Source organism: Chiloscyllium plagiosum, chromosome 26 (assembly GCF_004010195.1).
Source record: "Chiloscyllium plagiosum isolate BGI_BamShark_2017 chromosome 26, ASM401019v2, whole genome shotgun sequence".
In the NCBI taxonomy this organism is placed as follows: domain Eukaryota; kingdom Metazoa; phylum Chordata; class Chondrichthyes; order Orectolobiformes; family Hemiscylliidae; genus Chiloscyllium; species Chiloscyllium plagiosum.
The window spans coordinates 27892598-27918887 of record NC_057735.1 but is presented as its reverse complement, the minus strand read 5'-3'; the positions used below and the strand labels follow the sequence as shown (position 1 = coordinate 27918887).

Genomic DNA, 26290 nt, shown 5'->3' with positions numbered 1-26290 from the left:
CAATAACCAGTTCCACTGTTCCAATTATTCCTGTCAAATAAAAACAAGGCATTTTTCCAGGGTGAGATGGATATTTGGAAAAGAAAACTGGAGGCTGATGAAATAAATTACCACGTATCAGAGATCAAATATTCAAAGTTTTGGCTTCAATGGTTTTAGTCAGGATGCATTCTTATCTTTAAAATTTTGTTTAATTTGACAATTTCTTGACCGCTTTTGCAAATCTTTGAGTCATTTTCCTGAAATATCATGCCTTTTATGGTCTGAAGATGATTCTTTCAAGGAACCAAACATATTGGTATCAAGAGACTGCATGATCAATTTGAGCATATTTGATTATTCCAATTGCTATTCCAAGCAAATAGACATAGAAAAAGATATATTGCAATGCCCAGTAACATCAAATCACGTGTTTGAAGTGGTTTGTTTCATTCCCATAGCAACTGTGATATTTTTTCTTAAAAGCGTGTCAGTACATGTCTGTTACCAGTCCTGGCTTTATAATACCTCTGTTGAGTTAAATAGAGTTTGGAGTTGGCTGTGCCTTCTGATGAGGACTCTGTACAAGACGCCTGTGTCACCACCACCTCCTCTTGTGAAAGATGAGTTAACTGGCAAAAATCTGACTATTTGTCTAGCTGGGCTTACTGTCACACAAGTATGTGTGCTGGTGCATGATGAAGTGAATCCTGTGATGGTGAAGCCACAAAAATGATTAGGTCTTCTGAGGATCCTTCATCCATGAGTTCCACAGGCAGCTGGTGAACATGATTTCTAATCTGCTCCAGCTCCACAACTCTCAAAGATATCTGCATTCATTCTAGTTTTGAACACCCCCAGTTTTAATCTCTCCATTATTTCTGAGTAGCGCTGGAAAGTAATTTGAGGCTTCTGTTAGATCAACTGTAATCTCATTGCATGATAGAGCAGACTTGAGGGGCCAAACAGCTTACCCCTGCTCCTAACATATTGTTTCTTTCCTCCTTTGAAACATTCCTTGAAAATCACTTCTATGTACAATCCTCACACTTTCAAAAGTGATTTAGCATCACTTTTTATTCATCATGCTCCTGTGAAGTTGTTACCGGTTGTGTCGCCATAGTCTTAACAGGTCATAGGGCTGTTCACTTATTAGAGAGGAGTGACTGGTGGTGATTTAACCTGAGGCCAACAGACCTTAGTGATGGAAGAGGTTGAGATGGAAAGTCCTTCATGGTAACTTCAAACCGGTGATGGGAATTAAACCCATGCTGTTGGCATCACACTACTCTGCAAACCAATAATCCAGCCAAGTACCTTTAATACTAAAACCACAATCCATAAAATGATTTTCGAAGATGCACGTTACTGAAAACTGCATTATTCAAAATACCGCCCCTGAATGGTCATGCTGTGCTACTGCAGACAACAAAGTGGAAAAGGGAATTTCTGACTTTATAGTCATAGAGTTGTAGAGGTATACAGCTTGGAAACGGACCCTACGATCCAACTCGTCCATTCTGCCCAGATATCCTAACCTAATCTAGTCCCATTTTGCCAGCACGTGGCCCATATCCCTCTATACCCTTTCTATTCGTATATGCATCCAGAGGCCTTTTCAATGCTGTAATTGTACCAACCTTGCAGTTTTCTTGCATTCCCCTACCTCAATTGATGTTCATGTGGTTTTCAATTTGATTGAATGTGAAGAAATTAAATTAAGTATTTAATTTTAAAATCACAGTTTTCCCTTGTATTTCTCGAGTGAAAACAAGAATTCTTCAGGTAAATGTAGAACCATGGATCCCTGACGGGGAATTAAATTCAAAGTGAAAAATGTTTCTTTGGGAATAAGTTATCTGCTAAACTGGAGCCAGAAGTATGCAAGGGTCATCATGATCTCAGGAATAAAACTGATTTAGATAATTAACTGCAAAATATTACATTAGCCCGTTGATTCTCAGAATTTCAATTTGGGAATATAAGGCAATGAACACAGCACTTACTGAATAATAGTAAAATTAAACATGTTGATAAAGTAGCCATTGGTGGTACTACCTAGATGAGAGTGAAAATTAATTTAACTTGGCATAACTTCAGGTTCCCTTCTCGGTAAATTGTTTAAAGTTTAAATTCAGGGAATGAAAACTGATATTTTTCACATTTATAGAATTTATAAATTGAATTATTCAGCTACTGTTATATTTTCCTGGAAGATTGTTATCAGGCATAATGCTGATTAGTAAATTTGAGAATGACACAAAGTTGGCTAGTGTCGAGCATGTGGTGCAGAAAAAGCACAGCAGGTCAGACAGCATCCAAAGAGCAGGAGAATCGACATTTCGGGCATAAGTCCTACATCAGGAATGAGGCTTTTGGGCCCGGGGGCTGAGAGATAAATGGGAGTGGGGGTGGGGCTGGGGAGAAGGTAGATGGAAATGTGATTGGTAGATGAAGGTAGGGGTGGAAGTGATAGGTCAGAGAAGAAGGTGGAGTGGATCCTGACCTCAAATTTGCCTGGACTATCTTGGACACCTCCCTCCCCTTCCTGGACCTCTCCATCTAAACACGGACATTTAATCAAACCCACCGACTCACACAGCTACCTGGACTATACTTCTTTCCACCCTGCCTCCTGTAAAAACGCTATCCCTTATTCCTAATTCCTCCATCTCCACCGCATCTGCTCCCAGGATGACCAATTTCGCTACAGAACATCCCAGATGGTCTTCTTCTTCAAAGACTGCAATTTCCCTTCCCACTTGTTCGACGATGCTCTCCAGTATATCTCTTCCACTTCCTGCACCTCTGCCCTTGAACCCCACCCCTCCATTCATAACAGGGACAGAAACCCCTTGTCCCCTTCTTCCACCCCACTGACCTCTGCATCATCCTCCACCACTTCCACCACCTGCAAACAGACCCTACGTCGAAGGATATATTTCCCAACCCACCCTTACCTGCATTCTGGAGAGGCAATTCCCTCCACAACTCCCTCATCAGATCCACACACTCCCACCATCCCACTCCCTACCCCCGCCATCGCAGGAAGTGCAAAACCTGCGCCCACACCTTCCCCCTCACCTCCATCCAAGGCCCCAAAGAATCCTTCCACATTGGACAGAAATTTACCTGTACCTCCACATACATCATCTACTGCATCCGTTACACCTGATGTGGTCTCCTCTACATCAGGGAGATAGGATGCCAACTTGTGGATCATTGGCATCTCTGGGATACTCGCATCAATCAACCCCACTGCCCTGTAACTGAACACTTTAACTCCCCCTCCCACTCCGCCAAAGACATGCAGATCCTGGGCCTTCTCCATCACCAAACCCTAACCACCCAATGCCTGGAGGAAGAACGTCTCATCTTCTGCCTTGGGACCCTGCAATCACCCGGGATAAATGCAGATGTCACCAGTTTCCTCATTCCTCTCCCCCCCACTCCTCCCCACCTTATCCCAGTCCCAAGCCTTCAACTCGGTACCGCCCTCTTGACCAGTCCTACCTGTCCATTTTCATTCCCAACTATCCGCTCCACCCTCCTCTCCAACCTATCACTTCCACTCCCACCCTCATCTACCTATGGGCTTATGCCTGAAACATTGATTCTCCTGCTCTGATCTCCAGCTTTTGTAGTCCTCACTTTCTACAGGTAGTTGACAGTGAAGAAGAAGGTCTTAGGTTACAGGAGGGTATAGACATATTAGTGAGATGGGCAGATCAATGGCAGATGAAATGTAAACCTGATAGATGTGAGGTGAGGCTTTCCAGAAGAAGCAACAAGACAAGGGAATATTCAATGAATAGCAGGATGTTAGGAATCCAGGTTTCCACTATCCTCTGTGTGAATTTCTTTTCCTCAAATCCCCTCAAACCCTTTTGCCTTTCATCTTAATATTATGCCTCCTTGATATCGATTCTTCACTAATCTGTTTTCTAACTACTCTGTCCATGCTCCTCATAATCTGAGACAGCTCAATCAGGTCGCCTCTTGCTCTTCTCTGCTCTAAAGAAAACAACCCAAACTTATTCAGCCTTTTTTCATAGCTAAGTTCTTCCATTCCAGACAACATCCTGGTGTATCTCCTCTGCACCTTCTCCAGTGCATGCACATCCTTCTTTTCGTGTGGAGAACAGAACTGAACACAATATTCCAGCTGCGGCCTAGCCATAGTCGCAGACAGCTCCAACATGACCTCCCCGCTCTTATGCTAATCTCTTAACCTGTTCTCCTGCCTTTAGAGATTTGTGAATATAACCCCAGGTTGCAGCAGAAAACCTCACAATCTTCAAAAAGTACTTAGACGAGCACTTGAAATATCATGATCAGAAGTTAGACGACATCAGGTTTATACTCCAACAGGTTTATTTGAAATCACTAGCTTTCAGAGGGGCAACACTTCAAAAGCTTGTGATTTCAGATAAATCTGTTCGACGATAACCAGGTGTCATCCGACTTCTGGCCTTGTCCATCCCAGTCCAACACTGGCACCTTTACATCATTGAAATGTCATAACATTCAAGGCTGAGGGCCAAGTGTTGGTAAGTGGGACTAGAGTAGGTTTAGTGTAGTTGTCTTGTCAGTGCAGATTCGATGGGTTGAAAGGCTTAATGGTTTTATGATGTCAGTGCTGCTATTTCATACACATGTTGTTTCAATAACCTTTCTTCAATCTGTATGCAGTTTGACCACTGGGTGATGCTATGGAGCAATTCTTGACTGGATCTCAATGATTGAATCACCAGTTTAGAGAAAAGATGGTGTAACACTCTCTTTGGCTATTTCTCTGTGCAAAATAACTATGAGGAGGAAAGGTTGAAAAGGATATTATTTTTACAGTAACTTTTGGGCACTAATTATGTAACTGGTGTGCATCTACGTACTCACCATGTTGTTGCTTTCCCTGGCTAACATCCATTGGATCCAGCATTGATTATCACACAGCAAGTTGCCTTCAATCTTTGCCACTCTTTCCGCACTAGAGGTATATTAAACTATCAGAGAAGAGGCAAAATAAAGGAATGGTAGCCTAATTTGGAGCACACAACTATCTAATTTATCATGATGAAAGGAGACCTGACAGAAATTTCAGATTATTGGGTTGGGGGACCAGTGGGTTTCAATATACCAAATGAGAAGAGTACAGGTTCAGACAAATGGTGGATCAACATTATATAGAAACCAACAGATCAAGTATATGATTTAAGAGGAATTTCATCACACAAACAGCAGTGACAATGTAGAATTCATTGCCACATGATTGATGCAATTATTATCGAGACATCTGAAGGGGAAACATGGTACATAATTAAGTATGAAGGGAATAGAGCAATAGTGGGGATGGGTGGGATGGAAAGAGAAGATTACAGTAGGAGAAGATTTGGATCCTATTTCTCATCAACATGCTGCTCCATGGTGGCATCAGCTGAAACCGAATGAAGGGCTTTTGCCCGAAACGTCGATTTTCCTGCTCCTTGGATGCCGCCTGAATTGCTGTGCTTTTCCAGCACCACTCTAATCTAGAATCTGGTTTCCAGCATCTGCAGTCCTTGTTTTTACCTAACATCACATTCTACCTCACCATCACCTCTCTCAATTTCTCCATTATTATTACGTTATCAGCCTGTTTATCCATCATTCAGTACTGGATTGACAGAAATTTCGTTGTATTAAATATCACAAAGACTGAAGCCATTTTCAGTCATGACCACAATTCAATCCTGTTGGTCTCCCACATCCTCGCCACTATAAACTTCAGACATCCAAATCTTTGCTGCCAGTGACTTAACTCACACCAAAGCTGGCTGCTCACTGGTCTTCATTGATTTTAAAATTCTCATCCTTGTTTCTAAACCTGTACATTACTTAATGCCTACCTCCTCCCCCCAACCCAACCCCTCGCCCCCAACCATCTCTGCCATCTCTGATGGCTCCCTTCAAGACAGCAGGACTCCTCTAATTCTTGTCCCTTGAACACCTCCAATTTTAATTGCTTTAGCATCAATGTGTACACCTTAGTTAGTAAGACCTTAAGTTTCAGAGACTTCTCTGTCTGCTTTAAGATAATTCTTAAAGTCTGCCTTTTTGACTAAACTTTTGATTCTCTGACTTAATATTTCCTTCTATGGTTCTAATTATTTACACATACTATATATTAAGAGCAGTGTCCTCACATAAAGATGCTTTCGGTTTGAAGTTTTGATTATTTCAGAATCTCAACAGAAAAGCTCTTCATAAGTAAGATGACGCTTATGATATTTTGATGAAGTATGTCCTGGGGAGTATTGCTGAACAAAGAGACCTTGGAGCGTAAGTTCACAGCTCCTTGAAAGTGGAGTCACAGGTAGATAGGATAGTGAAAAAGGCGTTTGGTATGCTTTCCTTTATTGGTCAGAGTATTGAGTATAGGATAAATAGACAAAATCTTTTCCCTGGGGTGGGAAAGTCCAAAGCTAGAGGGCATAGGTTTAGGGTGAGAGGGGAAAGATATAAAAGAGACCTAAGGGGCAACTTCTTCACACAGAGGGTGGTACATGTATGGAATGAGCTGCCAGAGGAAGTAGTGAAGGCTAGTACATTTGCAACATTTAAAAGGCATCTGGATGGGTATATGACTAGGAAGGGTTTGGAGGGATATGGGCCAGGTGCTGGAAGGTGGGACTAGATTGGGTTGGGATATCTGGTCAGCATGGATGAGTTGGACCGATAGGTCTGTTTCCATGCTGTACATCCCTATGACTCTATTGTTTTAAAGTAATATTTTATGAGACTTCCAGTGGGACAATCTTTACAGAAGAGACAGTCAATAGCTTTGGTGTTGTACAAATAATATGTCAATCTAATTGAATTTGACCAATTGCTTACAGGGCTTACAGAATGTTTTAATCATTGATTTACAATTAATGGTTAAAAGTTAGCAGTTATAATTGTGGTGAGGATTAATAATATTCAATTATTTACATGCTTATGCTACAATAACTTTGAACAGATGTATGGTTAGATGCAATTGTACAAATTTGCTCCACTTTTTCCTATCACAGTCTCCCCCAGTAAAGATAAACAGTGCAATGGCATCAAAAAGATATATTTGCCTGAGTAAATGTTCAAAAGAAATTTAACCCTTTCATTACAGACTAAGTATCCATTTAAAAGAGAAAAACAAATGTCAATCAATCACTCTGACATTGAAATGAATGACTACAAAAATGCAGTCTCATTCCTTCAGGTTTTAAATGGTAACGGAGATTTTGAATATAACATTTTAAGTATTTTTTCTTCCTGTCTTATTTATTCTCATGCAATTTTTCCTTCTGTTAATTTTCCTCTCTGTGTCTAGAAATTATCTTTCCAAAAGATTGCTCCTGCCATGAAAAATTCAGACTAAAACAATTGTAAAAAGTGAGTTTCCAAATATAAGGGGATGGTTGACATTAGAGTGATAGAACGCTAAAGAGTGTAATTGCCATGACCGTGATTTGTAGATTCATGTTGCAAGAGGAAGAAACATGGAAAAAAAATCAGGCATCCCAAGTAGATTAGGAAGTTCTGAAAAATGCTTCTAGATGAAGCAGGACACTTGGAAAGAGCACACGAGCAATAAAAATAATTAGAATATTTTAACTATGATGACTGTAAAATTGGATTGAGACATAATAGTGGGGCTGAGAAGAGTAGGTAAGAGTGCTTATATTTTATATTGAATAATGTATTATTCCTAAATGTAGCTCTATTCCTTTAAACACACAAAATAAAATGATCACAAAGTCAATAAAGTCTCAGGTCACTGCAGGATCTCAGGAAACTCTGCAGATGGAGTTGTCCAAGTTTTGGACACTTCGGGAACTTGACGAGGTCTATCCTAGCTGGTACATATGACCTAATACAAAAGGTTGATTTTTTGGATGTTACAGATGAAGGGTCTGTATGGGTCAGATATTAAGGATGATGATGTGATGTAGTGTTCTCCCTTTCCCCCTTCCACTACTCTGGTGAGGCATGAGTTTAGACTCCAGATCTTTATAACTTAGAACAATTTTTGTCTAAAGTCCACACATTGTTTTGAATGCATGGGGTAGGGTCACACAGTTGCTTTTGTTTACTGATATTTTCTACCTCAAAGAGAGGTAGTGCATTGTTATTTGGCTGGATTCTGGGTAATCAAAGATGAAGGATGGGAAAACGTTCAGGATGTAAGAGAAGGCTGCTCCTTTTTTGAGGTATTTTAGGTGTTGGAGGTGATTTCCTTGGATTCCAGAAGCAGCAATGACTGTTTTATATGCTGTTGCATTGTTTTGAAACTTTGGAAAACAAAATGTCAAAACAACAGGGAGAGAGAGACAGACAAAGAGACAGAGAGAAACCCACACTGCTAACTGACACAGTTGTGAACTTGTGCAGTTACTGCCTTTGCTGTATGAATTCATGTATTGCTGGACATCGGAGTGCAACTCAGAAAATTAACACAGTGAAATTCACGACTAATCTTGGAGGAACCTGTTTGGGAGAGGTACACAGCACAGAAACAGATAAGTGAATATTTTTAAGTGTGGCCTTACAGTAAGTCTGCAGTAGTGAGTAGAGTAGGTTCTTTCATGATTATATGCTCTATTGAGATATGTCCCTTGATTAAAAATATAAGTATCAAGTTAGCCTGCAGCAGTCTTTTGTTGAGGAATGAGGTTCTATTATTTTCTGGGTTTGTACATTGTAAGAAGCAAAAATGGCATCAGTCTTTTGTTGAGGAATGAGATTCTATTATTTTCTGGGTTTGTACATTGTAAGAAGCAAAAATGGCATTTTGTAGAGTCATATCTCTTCTTGTCGGGTGTGGGAGTTTAGGGAGAGTTTACGTGTTACTGAGGATTATATTTGCAATAAATGCCATTGGTTGCGAATCCTATCATATTGAGTGGATACGTTGGAGAGACAGTCAGAGGCAAAGAGGAATTTACAAGACCAAGGGAATGTGATGGAAGGCAGTTATAGGAAGGGGAAAAGTCATAGATATAGTCACATAGATGGATTAACTCAGGGAAATGTGAAAGTAGTAGGCAGGTGGTGCTGGAGCCTTCTGTGATTATCCCCATTTCAAGCAAGTATGCTGTTTTGGAAAATGTAAGGGGTGATGGGTTCTCAGGGAAATGTAGCATGAACAGCCAAATTTCTGATATCGAGACTGGCCTTAATGCAATGAGGGGTATGTTGGGTTCTAAGAGATCGATTGTGTTAGGGGACTCTCTAGTCCAAGGCACAGACAGAAGTCTCTGTGGCCAGCAGTGAAACATCATAATAGTGTGTTGCCTCCCTGGTGCCAGGATCAAGGATGTCTCAGAGAGGGTGCACAATGTTCTCAAGGGGGAGAGGGCCCAGTAGGAGGTCATTGAACACATTGGAACTGATGACATAGGAAGGGAAAAGGATGAGATTCTGAAGGGAGAATGAGGAGAGTTAGGCAGGAATTTAAAAAGGAGATCCCTGAGAGTAGTAGTATCTGTATTACTCCCAGTGCTATGAGCTAGTGAGGGTAGGAATAGGAGGATATGCATGGCTGAGGAGCTGGTACATGGGAGAAGGATTCACATTTTTGGATTATTGGAATCTTTTCTGGGCAAGAAGTGACCTGTACAAGATGGATTGCACTTGAATTTGAAATGGACTACTGTACTGACAGGAAGATTTGCTAGAGCTGCTCAGGAGGATTTAAACTAGTAAGGTGGGGGGTGGGACCCAGGGAGATAGTGAGGAAAGAGATCAATCTGAAATTGGTACAGTTGAGAACAAAGGCGAGTCAAGAAGTCAGGGCAGACACGGACAAAGCAGAGAACAAGGTAGGACTGATAAATTAAACTGCATTTATTTCGATGTAAAAGGCCTAACAGAGAAGGCAGGTGAACTCAGGGCATGGTTAGGAACATGGGACTGGGATATCATAGCAATAACAGAAACGTGGCTCAGGGATGGACAGGACTGGCAGCTTAATGTTCCAGGATACAAATGCTACGAAGGACAGAAAGGGAGGCAAGAGAGGAGGGGGAGCGGTGTTTTTGATAAGGGATAGCATTATAGCTGTGCTGAGGGAGGATATTCCTAGAAATACATTCCGGGAAGTTATTTGGGTGGAACTGAGAAATAAGAAAGGGATGATCACCTTATTGGGATAGTATTATAGACCCCTTAATATTCAGCGGGAAATTGAGAAACAAATTTGGAAGGAGATCTCAGTTATCTGTAATAGGGTGGTTATGGAGGGGATTTTAACTTTCCAAACTTAGACTGGGACTGCCATAGTGTTGAGGGTTTAGCTGCAGAGGAATCTGTTAAGTGTATACAAAGACATTTTCTGATTCAATGTGTGGATATACCTACTAGAGGTGGAAAACTTGATCAACTCTTGGGAAATAAGACAGGGCAGGTGACAGTGGGGGGGGGGGGGGGCATTTTGGGGTCAGCGACCATAATTCTATTAGTTTTAAAATAGTGATGAAAGTGATAGACCAGATCTAAAGGTTGAAGTTCTAAATTGGAGTAAGGCTAATTTTGACGGTATTAGGCAAGAACTTTCAAAAGCTGATTGGGGACAGGCGTTCACAGGTAAAGGGACTGCTGGAAAGTGGGTAGCCTTTAGAAATGTGATTCCTGATGAAGGGCTATTGCCCGAAACGTCAACTTTCCTGCTCCTCGGATGCTGCCTGACCTGCTGTGCTTTTCTAGCACCACTCTAATCGAGACTTTAGAAATGCGATAATGAGAGTCCAGAGATCGTATATTCCTGTTACAATGAAAGGAAAAACTGGTAGGTGTAGGGAATGCTGGATCACTAAAGTATTTGAGGGTTTGGTTAAGAAAACGAAGGAAGAATATGTCAGATATAGACAAGATAGATTGAATGAATCCTTAGAGTATAAAGCCAATTGGAGTATAGTTAAGAGGGAAATCAGGAGGGCAAAAAGGGGACATGAGATAACTTTGGCAAATAAAGTTAAGGAGAATCCAAAGGGTTTTTACAAATACATTAAGGACAAAAGGGTAACTAGGGAGAGAGAATAGGGCCCCTCAAGGATCAGCAAGATGGCCTTTGTGTGGAGCCGCAGGAGATGGGATAGATACTAAATGAGTATTTTGCATCAGTGCTTACTGTGGAAAAGGACATGGAAGATATAGAATGTAGGGAAATAGATGGTGACATCTTAAAAAATGTCTAAATTAGAGAAGGAAGTCATGGATGTCTTTAAACACATAAAAGTAGATAAATCCCCAGGACCTGATCAGGTGTACCCTAAAAATATGTGGGAAGCTAGAAAAGTGATTGCTGGGCCCCTTGCTGAGATATTTGTATCATTGATACTCACAGATGAGGTGCCGGAATGTGGGATGTTGGCTAATGTGGTGCCACTGTTTAAGAAGGTTGGTAAGGACAAACCAGGAAACTATACACCAGTGAGCCTGACTTCAGTGGTGGGCAAGTTGTTGGAGGGAATCCTGAGGGGCAGGATGTACATGTATTTGGAAAGACAAGAACTGATTAGAGATAGTCAAGGCTGTGTGTGTGGGAAATCATCTCACAGACTTGATTTTTTTAAAGTAACAAAGAGGATCAATGAGGACAGAGCAGCGCACATGATCTATCTGGACTTCAGGAAGGGAGATTGGTTAGCAAGGTTAGCTCTCCTGGATTACAGGGAGAACTAGCCATTTGGATACAGAACTGGCTCAAAGGTAGAAGACAGAGGCTGGTGGTGGAGGGTTGCTTTTCAGACTAGAGGCCTGTGACCAGTGGAGTGCCACAAGGATCGGTGCTGGGTCCACTACTTTTCATCATTTATATAAATGATTTGGATGTGAGCATAAGAGGTATGTTTAGTCAGTTTGCAGATAACATCAAAATTGGAGGTGTAGTGGCATCTGTTATTATCATTAGATATTTGACCAAATCTAGACACATTCCCAGTCTTCTCCATCTGTGGAGATCTCTCGGGTCTGGTCTTGGCCCAAGGTCAGCCAAACTCTTCAAAATTTACTTTTATAGAATTTTCCCAGTTCCTTGTTTGTCAGTCCAGTGTATTGAATCTTGCTGAGAGAGTCTTCACTGAGGTAAGACAGTGCGGCAAACCAAGGAGAAGATTTGTCCTGACCTACTTTGGTGAAAAAAAGCTTTAGAGAGGAGCAAGATTCAACAGGCCAGCTCAGACATGTGGATCATTACAGGTCATATCCTTTCCAAGAGGGATAGGAGTAGAGTAAATATTGTGGGAATTTGAAAAATGCTCATATGGTGTTTTTACTAAGGAATATTTGTTAATAAAATGGAGTTGAACCAAAACTGAATTCAGTATTCCTTTGCCTGCTTCATCAACACGAGTACATGGGTAAAATATTTTTAGTACATGAACTGGTTGAAGTCCAAAGCACGAACAATGGAAATGCTCAGAAGAACTCAACATTTAAAGTTATAGAGCCAATACAGCACAGACCCTTCAGTCCAAGTTGTGTTTCAAGTTCATTGTAAAAGTACAAAACATCTATATGCAGACTTGTCACTTCTAATAAATTAAATAGCATGCTGTTGTTCTTGGTTGAATCTCACAGTATAGTATTTTATAATAGGATTGTTATGCATGTTACCAAAAGCAAATTTTGCCATGAATCAGTGTCATTGCCTCGCGTTTTAAATGCAACTTATTTTAAATATATATTGCATTAAAATATATATTAACATCTTTACGAATAATAATTAGGTAAGAATTTGATTAACATACCTGAAAATGGATCAATCGCCAAAAAAAGGTATTTTAAGTCCCTATGTCAATTCACCACCGATAACTGATTTAAATTATTAATAATGACTTTAAAATAATTTTAATTTAAATTGGGACATTTAATCTGTCCTGCTATGTATAGTTATTAATTTAGCTGGATGTTTAATCAGATTCAAATACTTAATAAATTCACAAGCATTGTTTCAATATTTTATTAAACTTCTAAAAATATGAAATTCAATAGAGAGAAGATTAAAAATCCACATCCACATAAAAAAGTCAATGTCAAAATATATGAATTAACATTTATCACTAAAGATAAATCAGTAAAAACATGCAATATATCATAGAACTGAAAACAGCAACTGAAGCCCAAGAATTTTATCTTCCTAACAAATAGCAGATTAGCACCATGTGATTACATAAAGGTACTGTGAACATATATGAACTTGTGGGGAGCTTGTCAAGGTGGATCCTAAAAACATATTTCCCATTGTAGCAAGCACTAGAACTAGTGACACAGTTTAAAAAGAGAATGTCTGCCGACACCTCATAAATGCTCTCAGTACACATGAGCAAAACTGCTAATGATGTCCCTCACTCTCGTATTTATGTGTTTATTTGGGTATCACCATGTTTTTGACTGGCACAGTGTTTCACAAAGTGTGCATATGCAAAGCTTTCCACATATGCGATGTGCACCTTTTGGGGATGTCAGGAGACACAGCCCTAATAATAAGGGGTTGCCCATTGAAGAAAAAGAGAAATTAATTTGAAACTTTCTTCCACAGAAAGTGTTGAGGCAGGCTCAATGAATATCCTTAAGGCAGCGATAGATAGATTCTTGTCTAACAACGGAGTCAGAGTTATAGGGGTAGGTAGGAAAGTAGAGAACGGTAAGGTGGCACTATAGTTAGCACTGCTGCTTCCAACTGCCAGGGCCCTGGGTTCAATTCCAGCCTTGGGTGACTGTCTGCATGGACAGTTGTCCCTGTGTCTGTGTGGGTTTCTGCTCCATGCTCCAGTTTCTTCCCACATCCAAAGATATGCAGGTTACGTAGGTTGCCCATGGTAAACTGCCCCATAGTGTCCAGGTATGTGCAGGGTAGGTGGGTTAGCCATGGTTAATGCAGGGCTACATGGATGGGTTGGATGTTCTTTCGAGGGTTGGTGCGGACTTGATGGACTGAATGGCTTCTATCTGCACCGTGGGGATTCTACAATAATAGTATTTTGGGGCTTAGTGGTTCGCACTGCTGCCTCTCAGTGCCAGAGACCTGGGTTCAATTATACCCTCACCCAAATGTCTGTGTAGTGTTTGCACATTCTCCCATGTCTCCATGGGTATCTTCCAGGTGCTCCAGATTCCTTCCTCAATCGAAAGATGAGCAAGTTAGGTGGATTGGCTAGTGTACAGGGATATATAAGTTAAATGTGTTAGCCATTGGAAACACAAGGTTACAGGGACAGGATAGATGATGGGCCTGGGTGGGATGCTCTTTGGAGGGTCAGCATGGACTTGTTGGGCCGAATAGCCTGTTTCCACACTTCAGAGATTCTATGGATTCCGGAGTTGGCGCCACAATCAACTTACCCATGACCTTATCAAATGGCAGAGCAAACCCAAAGAGGCATTTCCTATGTTTGTACAAACATACCCTCTAAGGTATATACAAAATACAGAACAATAATTCACTTTTATACCAATTCAATGAGGCACTGTGTAATACGAAATGTTTTACTTTATACTGTATATTTTTAGTTCATTCACAATGCTTTGAGATAGATATATCCTAATTTAACAACTTATTCATGGTAAAGCAAGTATCATTATGAAACATGAACACACGCCTGCTGCATTTTCATTACCAAATAGCTTTCCAATTGTTTCTAATTAGGCTTCATCGAATATGTTAACCACTTAACTTTCACACATAAAAACATTATCAGACATTTCTTAAGTCATAAAGCTGCTGCTCAACTGTCAGTTTTATAGTCATAGAGATCTACTATTTTACATAATTACCCTTTACAGAGAAGCTATTGTCACCCTTTTAAAAAGAAAATAACCTGCATTTTAAGAAATAAAATTACCCTTATGGAACAAAATACATTTACAAATATTTGAAAATACTTTGGAGATATGCTTTCTGTAGTGATTGGAACAAGGTCAGGTAGGTGGACCTCATTGAATACGAGTTCCCTGATTGGACTAGGATAACAGCCCCAATCAGCAGTCCTGGCTGACAGATATAAACAGAAGTGTCAGGGGTTCTGAACACACTCGGAACTGGTTCCGAGCAAGGCTGGTCAGTGTCAAATGCTACGCATGTGTCAAAAAAGGGCGATTTGGTGATGGGATACCAGCCTTCGTGGAGTTATTTCATTTTTTAAATATTTCTGTTGACAGTTGAAAACAGAAATAGAACAGATATGGGTCAGGAATACTAGGTCAGTTAAGTGGAATGAATATATTTCAGCATGTTTGGCTCTGTTCAGAAGAATCAGCATTATTACATTTCCTATCAAATTTGTATGTAGCAGAAAGGAAAAACTGATGTTGTACGCTCTTCATAACATAGATTTTGTTGCATAAACTGCAAAAAACTTATCCTTAAAAAATGTATAAAATGCTTAAAGCAAGTGCACTACTTATATACAGGAGACAGAATTTCTGACATAATGACAATTATTTTCACAAAGTCAGTGCATAAAAGCAAATTTAAAACACTATGCAGCACACAATATGAATCTGAACAAAGACTTTAAATCTTTATGTTTAAGAATTATGACAACTATATTTAAAGTCCACTAAATAGAAGGCCTAGTTCAAAGTTACACATTATTTTATTGTTCTCAGATTTACAGTATTACCTTTCTGCTTTATTTGGCTATATTAGCATATTATCTGGCTTTGGAAAAACACAAAACACAAATAAATATAGCTATGGTATGGTGTCTCTCTTATTGAACTAATAATCTAAGTGTCTGAACTAGTTATTCAGGATAGTGACAGGTCAAATCTCATCAGGAGGACTGAACTTTAAGTGGTAATTGATGGTTGTTGGATTGGCACTGCTGTCAAAAAAATCTATTACAAAACTTGTCAAACTGTATACAACTTCAGTCACTCAACACATGACAGGTTTTTAGCTGCTTTCTCTGGTTACCTATTAAGCCCCTCAGTTATATTAGAGATGAAGATTAAATCTAGACCTTGCTCGTGATTCCTTAATCCCAACAATGAATAATGATATTTTTAAAATCTGTCAACAAGCATTGCAAGATGTTCCAGGTATCCACTCAATTCTTCTACCTTTTCATCAGTCGTGGCTTACCCCTTGCTCTCAAATAAATCAACTGCTGTGTGAAAATTTCACAAACACAAGTGTTCACTGCGTAGTAAAGCTTGCTGGCATGCTAAAGCACTGCATCAACAATATGGCTCCTAACTGCCCTTTGCTCATTACATTTAGTTATTTATCACATTGAATCACAGAGGGACGAAGGCTGCGTCCACCTCCAGACTAAGAAATCTTCTCCATTTATTATCTGAGTCTCTGTACGAATTCGTGATTCATTTGCTTCAAGAAACTGAACAGCCTTCTCCCAGATCATCTTCATCTTTTTCCTTAAGTAAAAGAAAAGTTTACAAACTATAAAATTTGAAAGTCTAACATTAAAACCTACATGTTCCAAACAAAATACATTAAAAAACATTGCGATGTGTAGCTCAGATAAATTTTAATGAGGCAGAATAGATATGGAGTTTAGGGTTTGATATACTCTACTCTTATAATTCATTTTCGTAACGTCATGTTATTGCTTTGATTTTTTTTATGGCTGACTAAACGATTGATGTGCAGAGACAGTGGCCAACTTATCTCTAGGTCGACAGCAAAATTCTTGTATAGAAAATAAGGAACTTTAGGCATTATTTTCCAGTTGAAAACAGCAGAAAACGAAAGGCAGTGATGTTTACCTACAAATGCCAGGTTTTTATTTTCTTGATCAGTATAACTGCTGAGAATGATACAAGTCACAGCAGAGGCTGCCACTTATCTGTTGCAAATAGAGGACTGCGCAGTAATAGCCTGTTTTCTAGTGGTACTTCCTGACTTGGAAATATGTCATTGTGCCTTCGCTGTCACTGGGTCAAAATTCCAGAATATATTCCTTAATAGCATTGTAGTAACACCAAGGAGGTATCTCACCACCTGAAGGCAATTATGGATGGGCAAGAAAAGTCTCCAAAACCTACAACTCATTATACATTTTAAAAGGTAGCATGGAAATATTGTTTGCACCATTATACAGTAATTTTTCAGTTTAAAAAAAACTTAATTTTTGGAAGATTGCATGAATAGTTGCAATAGCTTTGATTTTGGTGTATAAATGCAGTCACATTGCTTTCTGCTGATTAATCCTAATAACAATAAAACGTACAACTACATGAGGTTCAGTTGATTTCCTATGAAAAAAACAGTACAAGTTGGAGCTGCAAATGCTCCATATATCTATTTATAGAATCCCTAGAGTGTGGAAACAGGCCCTTCGACCCAACAATCCACACTGACTCTCCTAAGAGTATCCCACCCAAATCCATTCCCCTACCCAATTATTATACACTTACCCCTAACTAATACATCCCTGACACTTTGGGCAATTTAGCACGGCCAATTCACCTAACCTGCATATCTTTGGATTGTGGGAGGAAACCCACACAGACACAAGGAGAATGTGCAAACTCCACACAGGCAATCGCCCGAGGCTGGAATCAAACCTGGGTCCCTGGCACTGTGAGGCAGCATTGCTAACCACTGAGCCACCTTGCCAGGAAATTAAAAATACCAGTGAACAATCGTACAAAGTTTTTTTGTAATAATAAACAGACCTGTTCTCAGGTTGAATCAGAGTGTCACGGACATGAGGGACAGGTACATATGGTATGAGTTCTAAATCTTTTTCCCAGTCTTGATTATGGGCACGAACGACAGCTGTTTTAAAATTAGAACAGATTGAGCTTTATTTACGAAGCAAATTATCTGATAATAGTACATAAGCATAAGACAAATAGCACAATTAAATTTATTTTGCTTTATTAACTGAAAGACACAATTTGTTTCTTTGATAATGACTAATTAATGATAACCATATCATTGTTTATCAATCTTTAACACTGAAACAAATGGTGACTTTGCAGGTGAAACACTTCCTAGCGGGTGTTTAGGAAAATGTTCAACACTTCTACAATCAATCTCGAGTCCACATCACATTCTTACTGAATGTTCGTATTAGCCCACTGAGAAGAGTTCTCTCAGATGGTAGCCAATTCCATCCCATCCTAACATTGAAGATTTGATTACAAATGGAATGATTATGTTGGTGCCTGGGTGAGATAAGGTACTTCTCACTAACCTCATTTTCCTAACATGTAAGGTTGCTTGGATAAGCTGTGTGAGAGTTATTGAAAGTTTTCCAAAATGCTTTTGAGTTAGAAAAATTATATCTGAGTACTAAGTTTCACAATTACATTGCAAGGAGCCTAATTTGCCACTAACTACTGAACAGAAAGGAACTGCATCCTAGCCACTTTAACTCGACACAATAACTCAAATGTGGCACTACTATTACAAGAACAAGGAACAGAAAACATGAGAGAAGGAACATGGGTACTTGAGTGTTAATCCCAAAACTAGCATAACTCCTACTAAGTTGCATTCATTTGAACACTTGCACACATAAGCACTCTTTCATAATTCGCGATTTTAGCAACGTCATGCAGAACAAGAAAATAATAAATGTACAGTACCTATAATTTTGTTCACCATTTCATACACGGCTTGCTCTCGGTCCTTCATTTTCTTCAACTGGTATTTCAGAAGTAGCAACATGATCCACAAAAGGCTTAAAACTTTAGAAAAATACATTGAAGCTCATCAACTCAGTTATTTTTGGTGGCTTTTTGTAATAAGGTAAATGGTTATGGGTTCTACACTAGGAATTAATTTAATATTCAACCTTAGCTTTGTGTGTCTGCTTCCGCTCTGTGCTTCGCTGTCTATATTATAATTTTCAGCTGTTCTGTCTCTACTCTCAAAAAGTATGTCCCTAAATCCCTCTATCTTTCACTTCTTGATCCTGCAAAAGCCTTCTCAAAGTCTCCTTTCACCAAAAGCATGGTTATCATATCTGCTATTAGTTGGAGTTACAGATGTTATTCATTTATGCACTGTTACACAATTGAACAGAAGGTCTCAGAGTTACATCTAGAACTTCACATGCAGTGGTTAATCTATGACTAATGTAATTTATGATTTATATCATTAGGGACTTGGATACTGGACATTCATCTGGAAGTGGGTAATGAGGATGTTTTTAATGACAATGAGGTAGAGGAAAAGAATCACAGTTGGGGAAAGTTAAAGCTATGATATGGACATTGACAGTACAGTACTGTGATGCAGTAATTAGAGGTATTTTCTAATCAACCTATCCAGATATTTTATTCACTTCTGCAGCAGGTGGGATTGAACCTGGGTCTCCTGGTTTAGAGGTAGGGACACAACCACTGCTTCAGGATTCCTGTTTTCTGAGTTGTTCTTGCAGCCACAGTATATATACGGTTAGATCAGTTCAGTTTGTGGCCAATAACAACCCCAAGGACCTTACCAGTGGGGGATTTATAATGGTATCATATGTAAATAGAGTCATAGAGATGTACAGCACAGAAACAGACCTTTCAGTTCAACTTGTACATGACGACCAGATACCCTAAACTGACCTAGTCCCATTTGCCAGTACTTGGCCCATATTGCTTTAAACGCTTCCTATTCATATACCCATCCAGATGCCTTTTAAATGCTGCAATTGTACCAGCCTCCACCATTTCCTCTGGCAACTCATTCCATACGCGCACCACCCTCTGCATAAAAAAGTTGCCCCTTAGGTCCCTTTAAAATTTTTCCCCCTCTCACCCTAAAACTATATCCTCTAGTTCTGGACTCCACCCCAAGGAAGAGACTTTGTCTATTTCCCCTATTCATGTCCATCATGATTTTATATACTTCTACAAGGTATATATCCCTCAGCCTCCGACGCTCAAGGAAGAATAGCCCCAGTCTATTCAGCCTCTCACTATAGCTCAAATCCACCAACTCTGGTAACATTCTTGTAAATCTTTTTTGAACCCTTTCAAGTTTCACAACATCCTTCCTATAGGAGAGAGACCAGAATTGCACACAAGAAGTGGCATAACCAATGTCCTGTACAGCTGCAACATGACCTCCCAACTCCTATACTCAATGCTCTGACCAATAAAGGAAGCCAAATTAAACAACTTCTTCACTATCCTATTTGGCAAAGCTATCTCATGTCTCCTTTTTGCCCTCCTGATTTGCCTCTTCAGTATACTTCTACAGCCTTTATACTCTTCTAAGAATTCACTTGATCTCTGCTGTCTAAACCTGACAGTTGCTTCCTTCTTTTTCTTGACCAAAACCCCAATTTCTCTAGTCATCCAGCATTCAATACACCTGACAGCCTTGCCTTTCCCCCTAACAGGAATATACTGTCTCTGGACTCTCGTTATCTCATTTCCCATTTTTCAGCTGTGCCTTTACCTGCGAAGATCTGCCCCCAATGAACTTTTGAAAGTTCTTGCCGAATACTGTCAAAATTGGCCATGCTCCAATTTTGAATTTAAACTTTTAGATTCGATCCATCCTTATTTTAAAACTAATAGAATTATGATCACTGGCCCCCAAAGTGCTCCCCCATTGATGCCTAGACACTTGCCCTGCCTTATTTTGTCAAAAGGTGATAGTTAGATTCTATCTTGTTGGTGATGGTCATTGTCTGGCATTTGTTTAGCGCAAATGTTACTTGCCACTTCTCAGTCTCAACCTGGATGTCTTCCAAGGCTTGCTGCATTCAGACATTGCCTGCTTCAGCATCTGAGTTGTCACGAATGGTGCTGAACATTGTTTGCTAATGACTGTACATCCCCAATTCTAACCTTATGATAGAAGAAAAATGGGTGGATGAGATGCTGGGGCTTTTGCATGCTCCTTCCACTGCTTTGTGATTGGTAACACCAGAGCCTTTCTGAGATGCTCAGAATGGCTGGCACCTTTGCGAATGCTTCTTCTTAAATTTTTGGGTCTTAGGCTACAGACTCCCATATGTTGGTGGTGATGCTTTTTTTTCTGGGAGCTATGAGGACAAGAGTGTAATGTTTTCTCAGCCCTCCTGCTAATTGAAGGGGAAAGTCAAACAAAAAGCCTAAGGTCCAAAAATAGCCTATGACCTAAAGAACAGATGGCAAGTGAAAGGAATGCTGGAAATCCAGAAATTGGTTGAGAGCCATGACATGCTTGGATAATTCAGCGTAGTCAAGATCATCTCAACCACTTAAGAAGCTACACGACTGAATGCCAAGAATGGAGTGGCGCATGTACAGCACAGAGAAGCGGTTAGCACTCACTGAAAGGAGCATTTCAAGGATCTCTTCAACCGGAACTCCATCCTTGTCAAGGGTACCCCCGACAGCTTTGGCAAATAGGATTAAGGAGAATCCGAAGGGTTTTTACAAATACATGAAGGACAAATGATAACTAGGGAGAGAATAGGGCCCCTCAAAGATCAGCAAGGCTGCCTTTGTGTGGAGCCGCAGAAAATGGGGGAGATACTAATTGAGTATTTTGCATCAGTATTTATTGTGGAAAAGGATATGGAAGATATCGACTGTAGAGAAATAGATGGTGACATCTTGCAAAATGTCCAGATTACAGAGGAGGAAGTGCTGGATGTCTTGAAATGCATAAAAGTGGATAAATCCCCAGGACCTGATCAGGTGTACCCTAGAACTCTGTGGGAAGCTAGAGAAGTGATTGCTGGGCCTCTTGCTGAGATATTTGTATCATCGATGGTCACGGGTGAAGTGCCGGAAGACTGGAGGTTGGCTAACGTGGTGCCACTGTTTAAGCAGGGTGGTAAGGACAAGCCAGGGAACTATAGACCAGTGAGCTTGATGTCGGTGGTGGGCAAGTTGTTGGAGGGAATCATGAGGGACAGGATGTACATGTATTTGGAAAGGCAAGGACTGATTAGAGATAGTCAACATGGTTTTGTCCGTGGGAAATCATGTTTCACAAACTTGATTGAGTTTTTTTGAAGAAGTAACAAAGAGGATTGATGAGGGCAGAGCGGTAGATGTGATCTTTATGTACTTCAGTAAGGCATTTGACAAGGTTCCCCATGGGAGACTGATTAGCAAGATTAGACCTCATGGAATACAGGGAGAACTAGCCATTTGGATACAGAACTGGCTCAAAAGTAGAAGACAGAGGGTGGTGGTGGAGGGTTGTTTTTCAAACTGGAGGCCTGTGACCAGTGGAGTGTCACAAGGATCGGTGCTGGGTCCTCTAATTCTTGTCATTTACATAAATGATTCGGATGCGAGCATAAGAGGTACATTTAGTAAGTTTGCAGATGACACCAAAAGTGGATAGCGAAGAGGGTTACCTCAGATTAAAACAGGATCTTGACCAGATGGGCCAATGGGTTGAGAGGTGGCAGATGGAGTTTAATTCAGATAAATGCGAGGTGCTGCATTTTGGGAAAGCAAATCTTAGCAGGACTTATACACTTAATGGTAAGATCCTAGGGAATGTTGCTGAACAAAGAGACCTTGGAGTGTAGGTTCATAGTTCCTTGAAAGTGGAGTCACAGGTAGATAGGATAGTGAAGAAGGCGTTTGGTATGCTTTCCTTTATTGGTCAGAGTATTGAGTACAGGAGTTGGGAGGTCATATTGCAGCTGTACAGGACATTCGTTAGGCCACCGTTGGAATATTGCATGCAATTCGGGTCTCCTTCCTATTGGAAAGATGTTGTGAAACTTGAAAGGGTTCAGAAAAGATTTACACGGATTTTGCCAGGGTTGGAGGTTTTGAGCGAAAGGGAGATGCTGAACAGGCTGGGGCTGTTTTCCCTGGAGCGTCGGATGCTGAGGGGTGACCTTATAGAGGTTTACAAAATGATGAGGGGCATGGATAGGGTAAATAGGCAAAGTCTTTTCCCTGGGGTCGGGGAGTCCAGAACTAAAGGGCATAGGTTTAGGGTGAGAGGGTTAAGATATAAAAGAGACCTACGAGGCAACTTTTTCACTCAGAGGGTGGTACATGTATGGAATGAGCTGCCAGAAGAAGTGGTGGAGGCTGGTACAATTGCAACATTTAAGAGGCATTTGGATGGGTATATGAATAGGAAGGGTTTGGTGGGATATGGGCTGGGTGCTGGCAGGTGAGACTAGATTGGGTTGGGATATCTGATCGCATGGACGAGTTGGACTGATGGGTCTGTTTCCATGCTGTACATCTCTATGACTGCATAATGTCTGCTGCAACGTTAACACAACTGTGTTCTGATAGCAAGTTGAAAAGGTCATCTGACATCTGAACCTGGATATGATCAGTTTTAGTAACCTCATGTGAGAAACTTACTAATTATTTAGATTACCAGTTTTTTTGCTAAAATGCAAACATTTTACAGCATTATGATGTGAGTATTTTGCTCCACTAATCAAATTGTATAAGTAAAATAACTTGATAGAATAATATATTTATTCTAATGAATAACAGAAGATAATTTTTTAGTTTCAAGTATTAAAGTACTTGGGACATTGTTAATATTAAATAATTTGAGCAATTCAGAAGATAATCTTCTACAAATAACAAAATTATAAAAGATATATCACATTTTCCCACATATCAAACCCATAATGCAATAAAAATGAGATTTAAATTCAGCGAGTGACTTCTGCTAGTTTCTTGTTAGAAATTACCATGAGCGCTGTTCTTGACAATTTATTTCAACAATTATCTTTCTAAGAATTGTTACCAAATCTATCACTGGCCTTGCCCTAAGGAAAAATCAATTACTCTGTGGCTGATTATTTTCAAATCTAAAGCAGTATATCAAGTTATAGATATATTAACAGTATCAATGACTTACCCAATATAAAGATTAACATTCTGTGAAGAATAGTATAAACAGCATGACGAAGGCGACAATATAAATTCATCTGTGGACGAGTGGATTCAAGACAGATCACTTGATCCACTGAAGTCACTGATGTTTCAGAATCTTCACCAACTAACCTGTAAGCAGATATTAAAAAAAGATAATTAAATAAACATTCTTCAAGGGAATGTCTGCAACAATCATTTTTTTTTTAAATTGTATAAAACTCTTAAAAATGATTCAAGTCTGTTATTCAAATTTTACATTTTTATTATGGATAACCACCAATGTCTGTAATCTATAATTACAAGAGAATGAATTATAAGTCCAGCTGAAGCCAACCCACTGTTTATGCTATCCATCAAGTAACTTGAAAGTAATTTTAATCAGAAGCTTCATCAAGACACAAATATGGTTTTTAGGATTCAGAAGCTGCCAGTCTCCGATTGGCTGGCAGTTTCTGATAAGACAGGATGTTGCTGCTGTGATTGGCTGAGACATTTGCCAGTCAGTTCTTAAATTAATTGGTGTATAAAAAGATGATCTTACTTGGCAATGAAGGGTTAGCTGAGCTGGTAAATTTGTTCTCCGACGTTTCATCACTATGTGAGATAACATCATTAGTGAGCCTTCATTGAAGCACTGTTGGACCTCATTTACCAACCTCCCAGAAAAATAACCGGAAATGATATCACCCACCACAACATACCAAGACACATAAATAAAAAGTGGGACAAAATGCCAGCACTTCAATGGAGGCTCATTGATGATGTTACCTCACATGGTGACGAACATCGGAGGACAAATCTACCAGTTCAGCTAACCCTTCATTGCCAAGTAAGATCATCTTTTTATACACCAATTAATTTAAGAACTGACTGGCAAATGTCTCAGCCAATCACAGCAGCAACATCCTGTCTTATCAGAAACTGCCAGAAACTTCCAACCTGAACCACAACCTAGGCCGCAAATCTTCTCAAAAATTGCAAGTACCATTTTAAATCTGGTCAAGAAATGCTCAAGAATTGTGTCTCAAGTACCTGTTGTTTTAAACTTTTCAAGAATTGTCAACAACACAGTGAGAGGAAGGTAACAGAATTCCATGCACAATGACTGGAGGTTATGTTCTACTTTATGCATTCAAATACTGTTCATTAATTTAAGCTAGAATTTACAAGAAAACAACTCACCTAATCCCAAAGTCTCGAGTACTCTGAATGATCCATTGAAGTGCCTCATTAAATTTTTCTAGATTAGGTATATTATTAGTCTGGGAAAGCAATATTAGTGAGTAAACAAATATAAATAAGGACATTTTAAAAAAATATTCAAGCTATTATGCTTCACATCACTGCACAAGTTTAATTTTTCCACCATCAAGATGGTGCTGAAACTTTAAAAGAAAATTTCAGAATGTATTTAAGAGTCAAATCTAGAAACAATTTGAGGACAAGATATTCCTGTTACTGAACCTTACAATTTCAATAACAAAAATCAACATTTAATAAAAATGAAGAAAAACAGTATGTGAAATGTGCTGGTGGTCATGCGTCATTATCAGAATAGGGAAGTCATATGCTATGGGAGAGGTAAATATTGATTGATAAACCAAGCCTCCAAAGCCACCAATCAAACTCTTACATCAGCTTTTACACGTGCTTTAGAGCGCAATCACCATCTAGGCTGCACACAGATTTCAAACATTTCCAACATCCAACAAAACTAGGCATTCATGAGGTGCTGCAGGCCATCAACAACAGAACTGCATTCAACCACAATCTGAACATCATGGGCTGGCAGATCTCCCAATTTACTATTAAGCTGGGGGATCCAACCCTTCTTTGTTCAATGCAGGGAGGCATGCTACAAGTGGCTCCAGCCATAAATAAAAATAAGATGTAAACTTGTAAAGCAAGAACACAGGACGATGTACATGCTAAGTTATGAAATCAGCATTTGATAGACGTAGCTAAGCAATCGTACAGTTAACTGATCTGACAGAAGCTATGTAGTCCTCACATTCATTGTAAATGGTGGAGGACCATTAAACAATTAACAAATGAAGAGAACTCTACAAATATCCCCATTCTCAATAATGGGTGAACGCAGCACATCAGTGTCAAAGAGAAGGCAAAAGCATTTACATGCACCTTGAGCCAGAAGTGGATGATTCATCTCAGCCACCCCCAGGGGTTTCTAGAATCAGCCTTCAAACATTTTAATTCACTCCACTTGGTATCAAGAAATGGCTGAAAACACTGGATACTGCAAAGGCATGGATCCTAATAACATCTAGCAATGGTACTCGAGACTTATGCTCGTATAACTAACCACACCCCTAGCCTAAGTGTTCTAATACAGCTACAACAATGGTGTCTACCTGGAAATGTTGAAATTTGCCTAAGTATGCCCAGTTTACAAAGGGAAAAATAAAACAAATCCAACTCAGTCAATTGCTTTCAATCAAAGTAATGAAAAGGTATAACAACAATGCTCCAAGCTGCGCTTGCTAACAATAACCTA

At 39.7% G+C, this 26290-nt stretch overlaps 1 protein-coding gene across 2 annotated transcripts in view; it reads right to left on the bottom strand.

Moving 5' to 3' along the window:
• Nucleotides 1-14651: 14651 nt before the first annotated feature.
• LOC122563213 (LEM domain-containing protein 2-like) overlaps nucleotides 14652-26290 on the bottom strand; it is a 29441-nt gene continuing 17802 nt past the window's right edge. The window contains exons 5-9 of one of the 2 annotated variants that reach the window (XM_043716777.1): nucleotides 24958-25037; nucleotides 23759-23904; nucleotides 18556-18657; nucleotides 17638-17740; nucleotides 14652-16374 (exon numbers count right to left, since the gene is read on the bottom strand). In XM_043716777.1, coding sequence (XP_043572712.1) covers nucleotides 16227-16374; nucleotides 17638-17740; nucleotides 18556-18657; nucleotides 23759-23904; nucleotides 24958-25037 — 579 coding nt within the window. In that variant the 3' untranslated portion in view covers nucleotides 14652-16226. The remainder of the gene's footprint in view (nucleotides 16375-17637; nucleotides 17741-18555; nucleotides 18658-23758; nucleotides 23905-24957; nucleotides 25038-26290) is intronic. The other variant, XM_043716778.1, reaches the window with a different exon arrangement.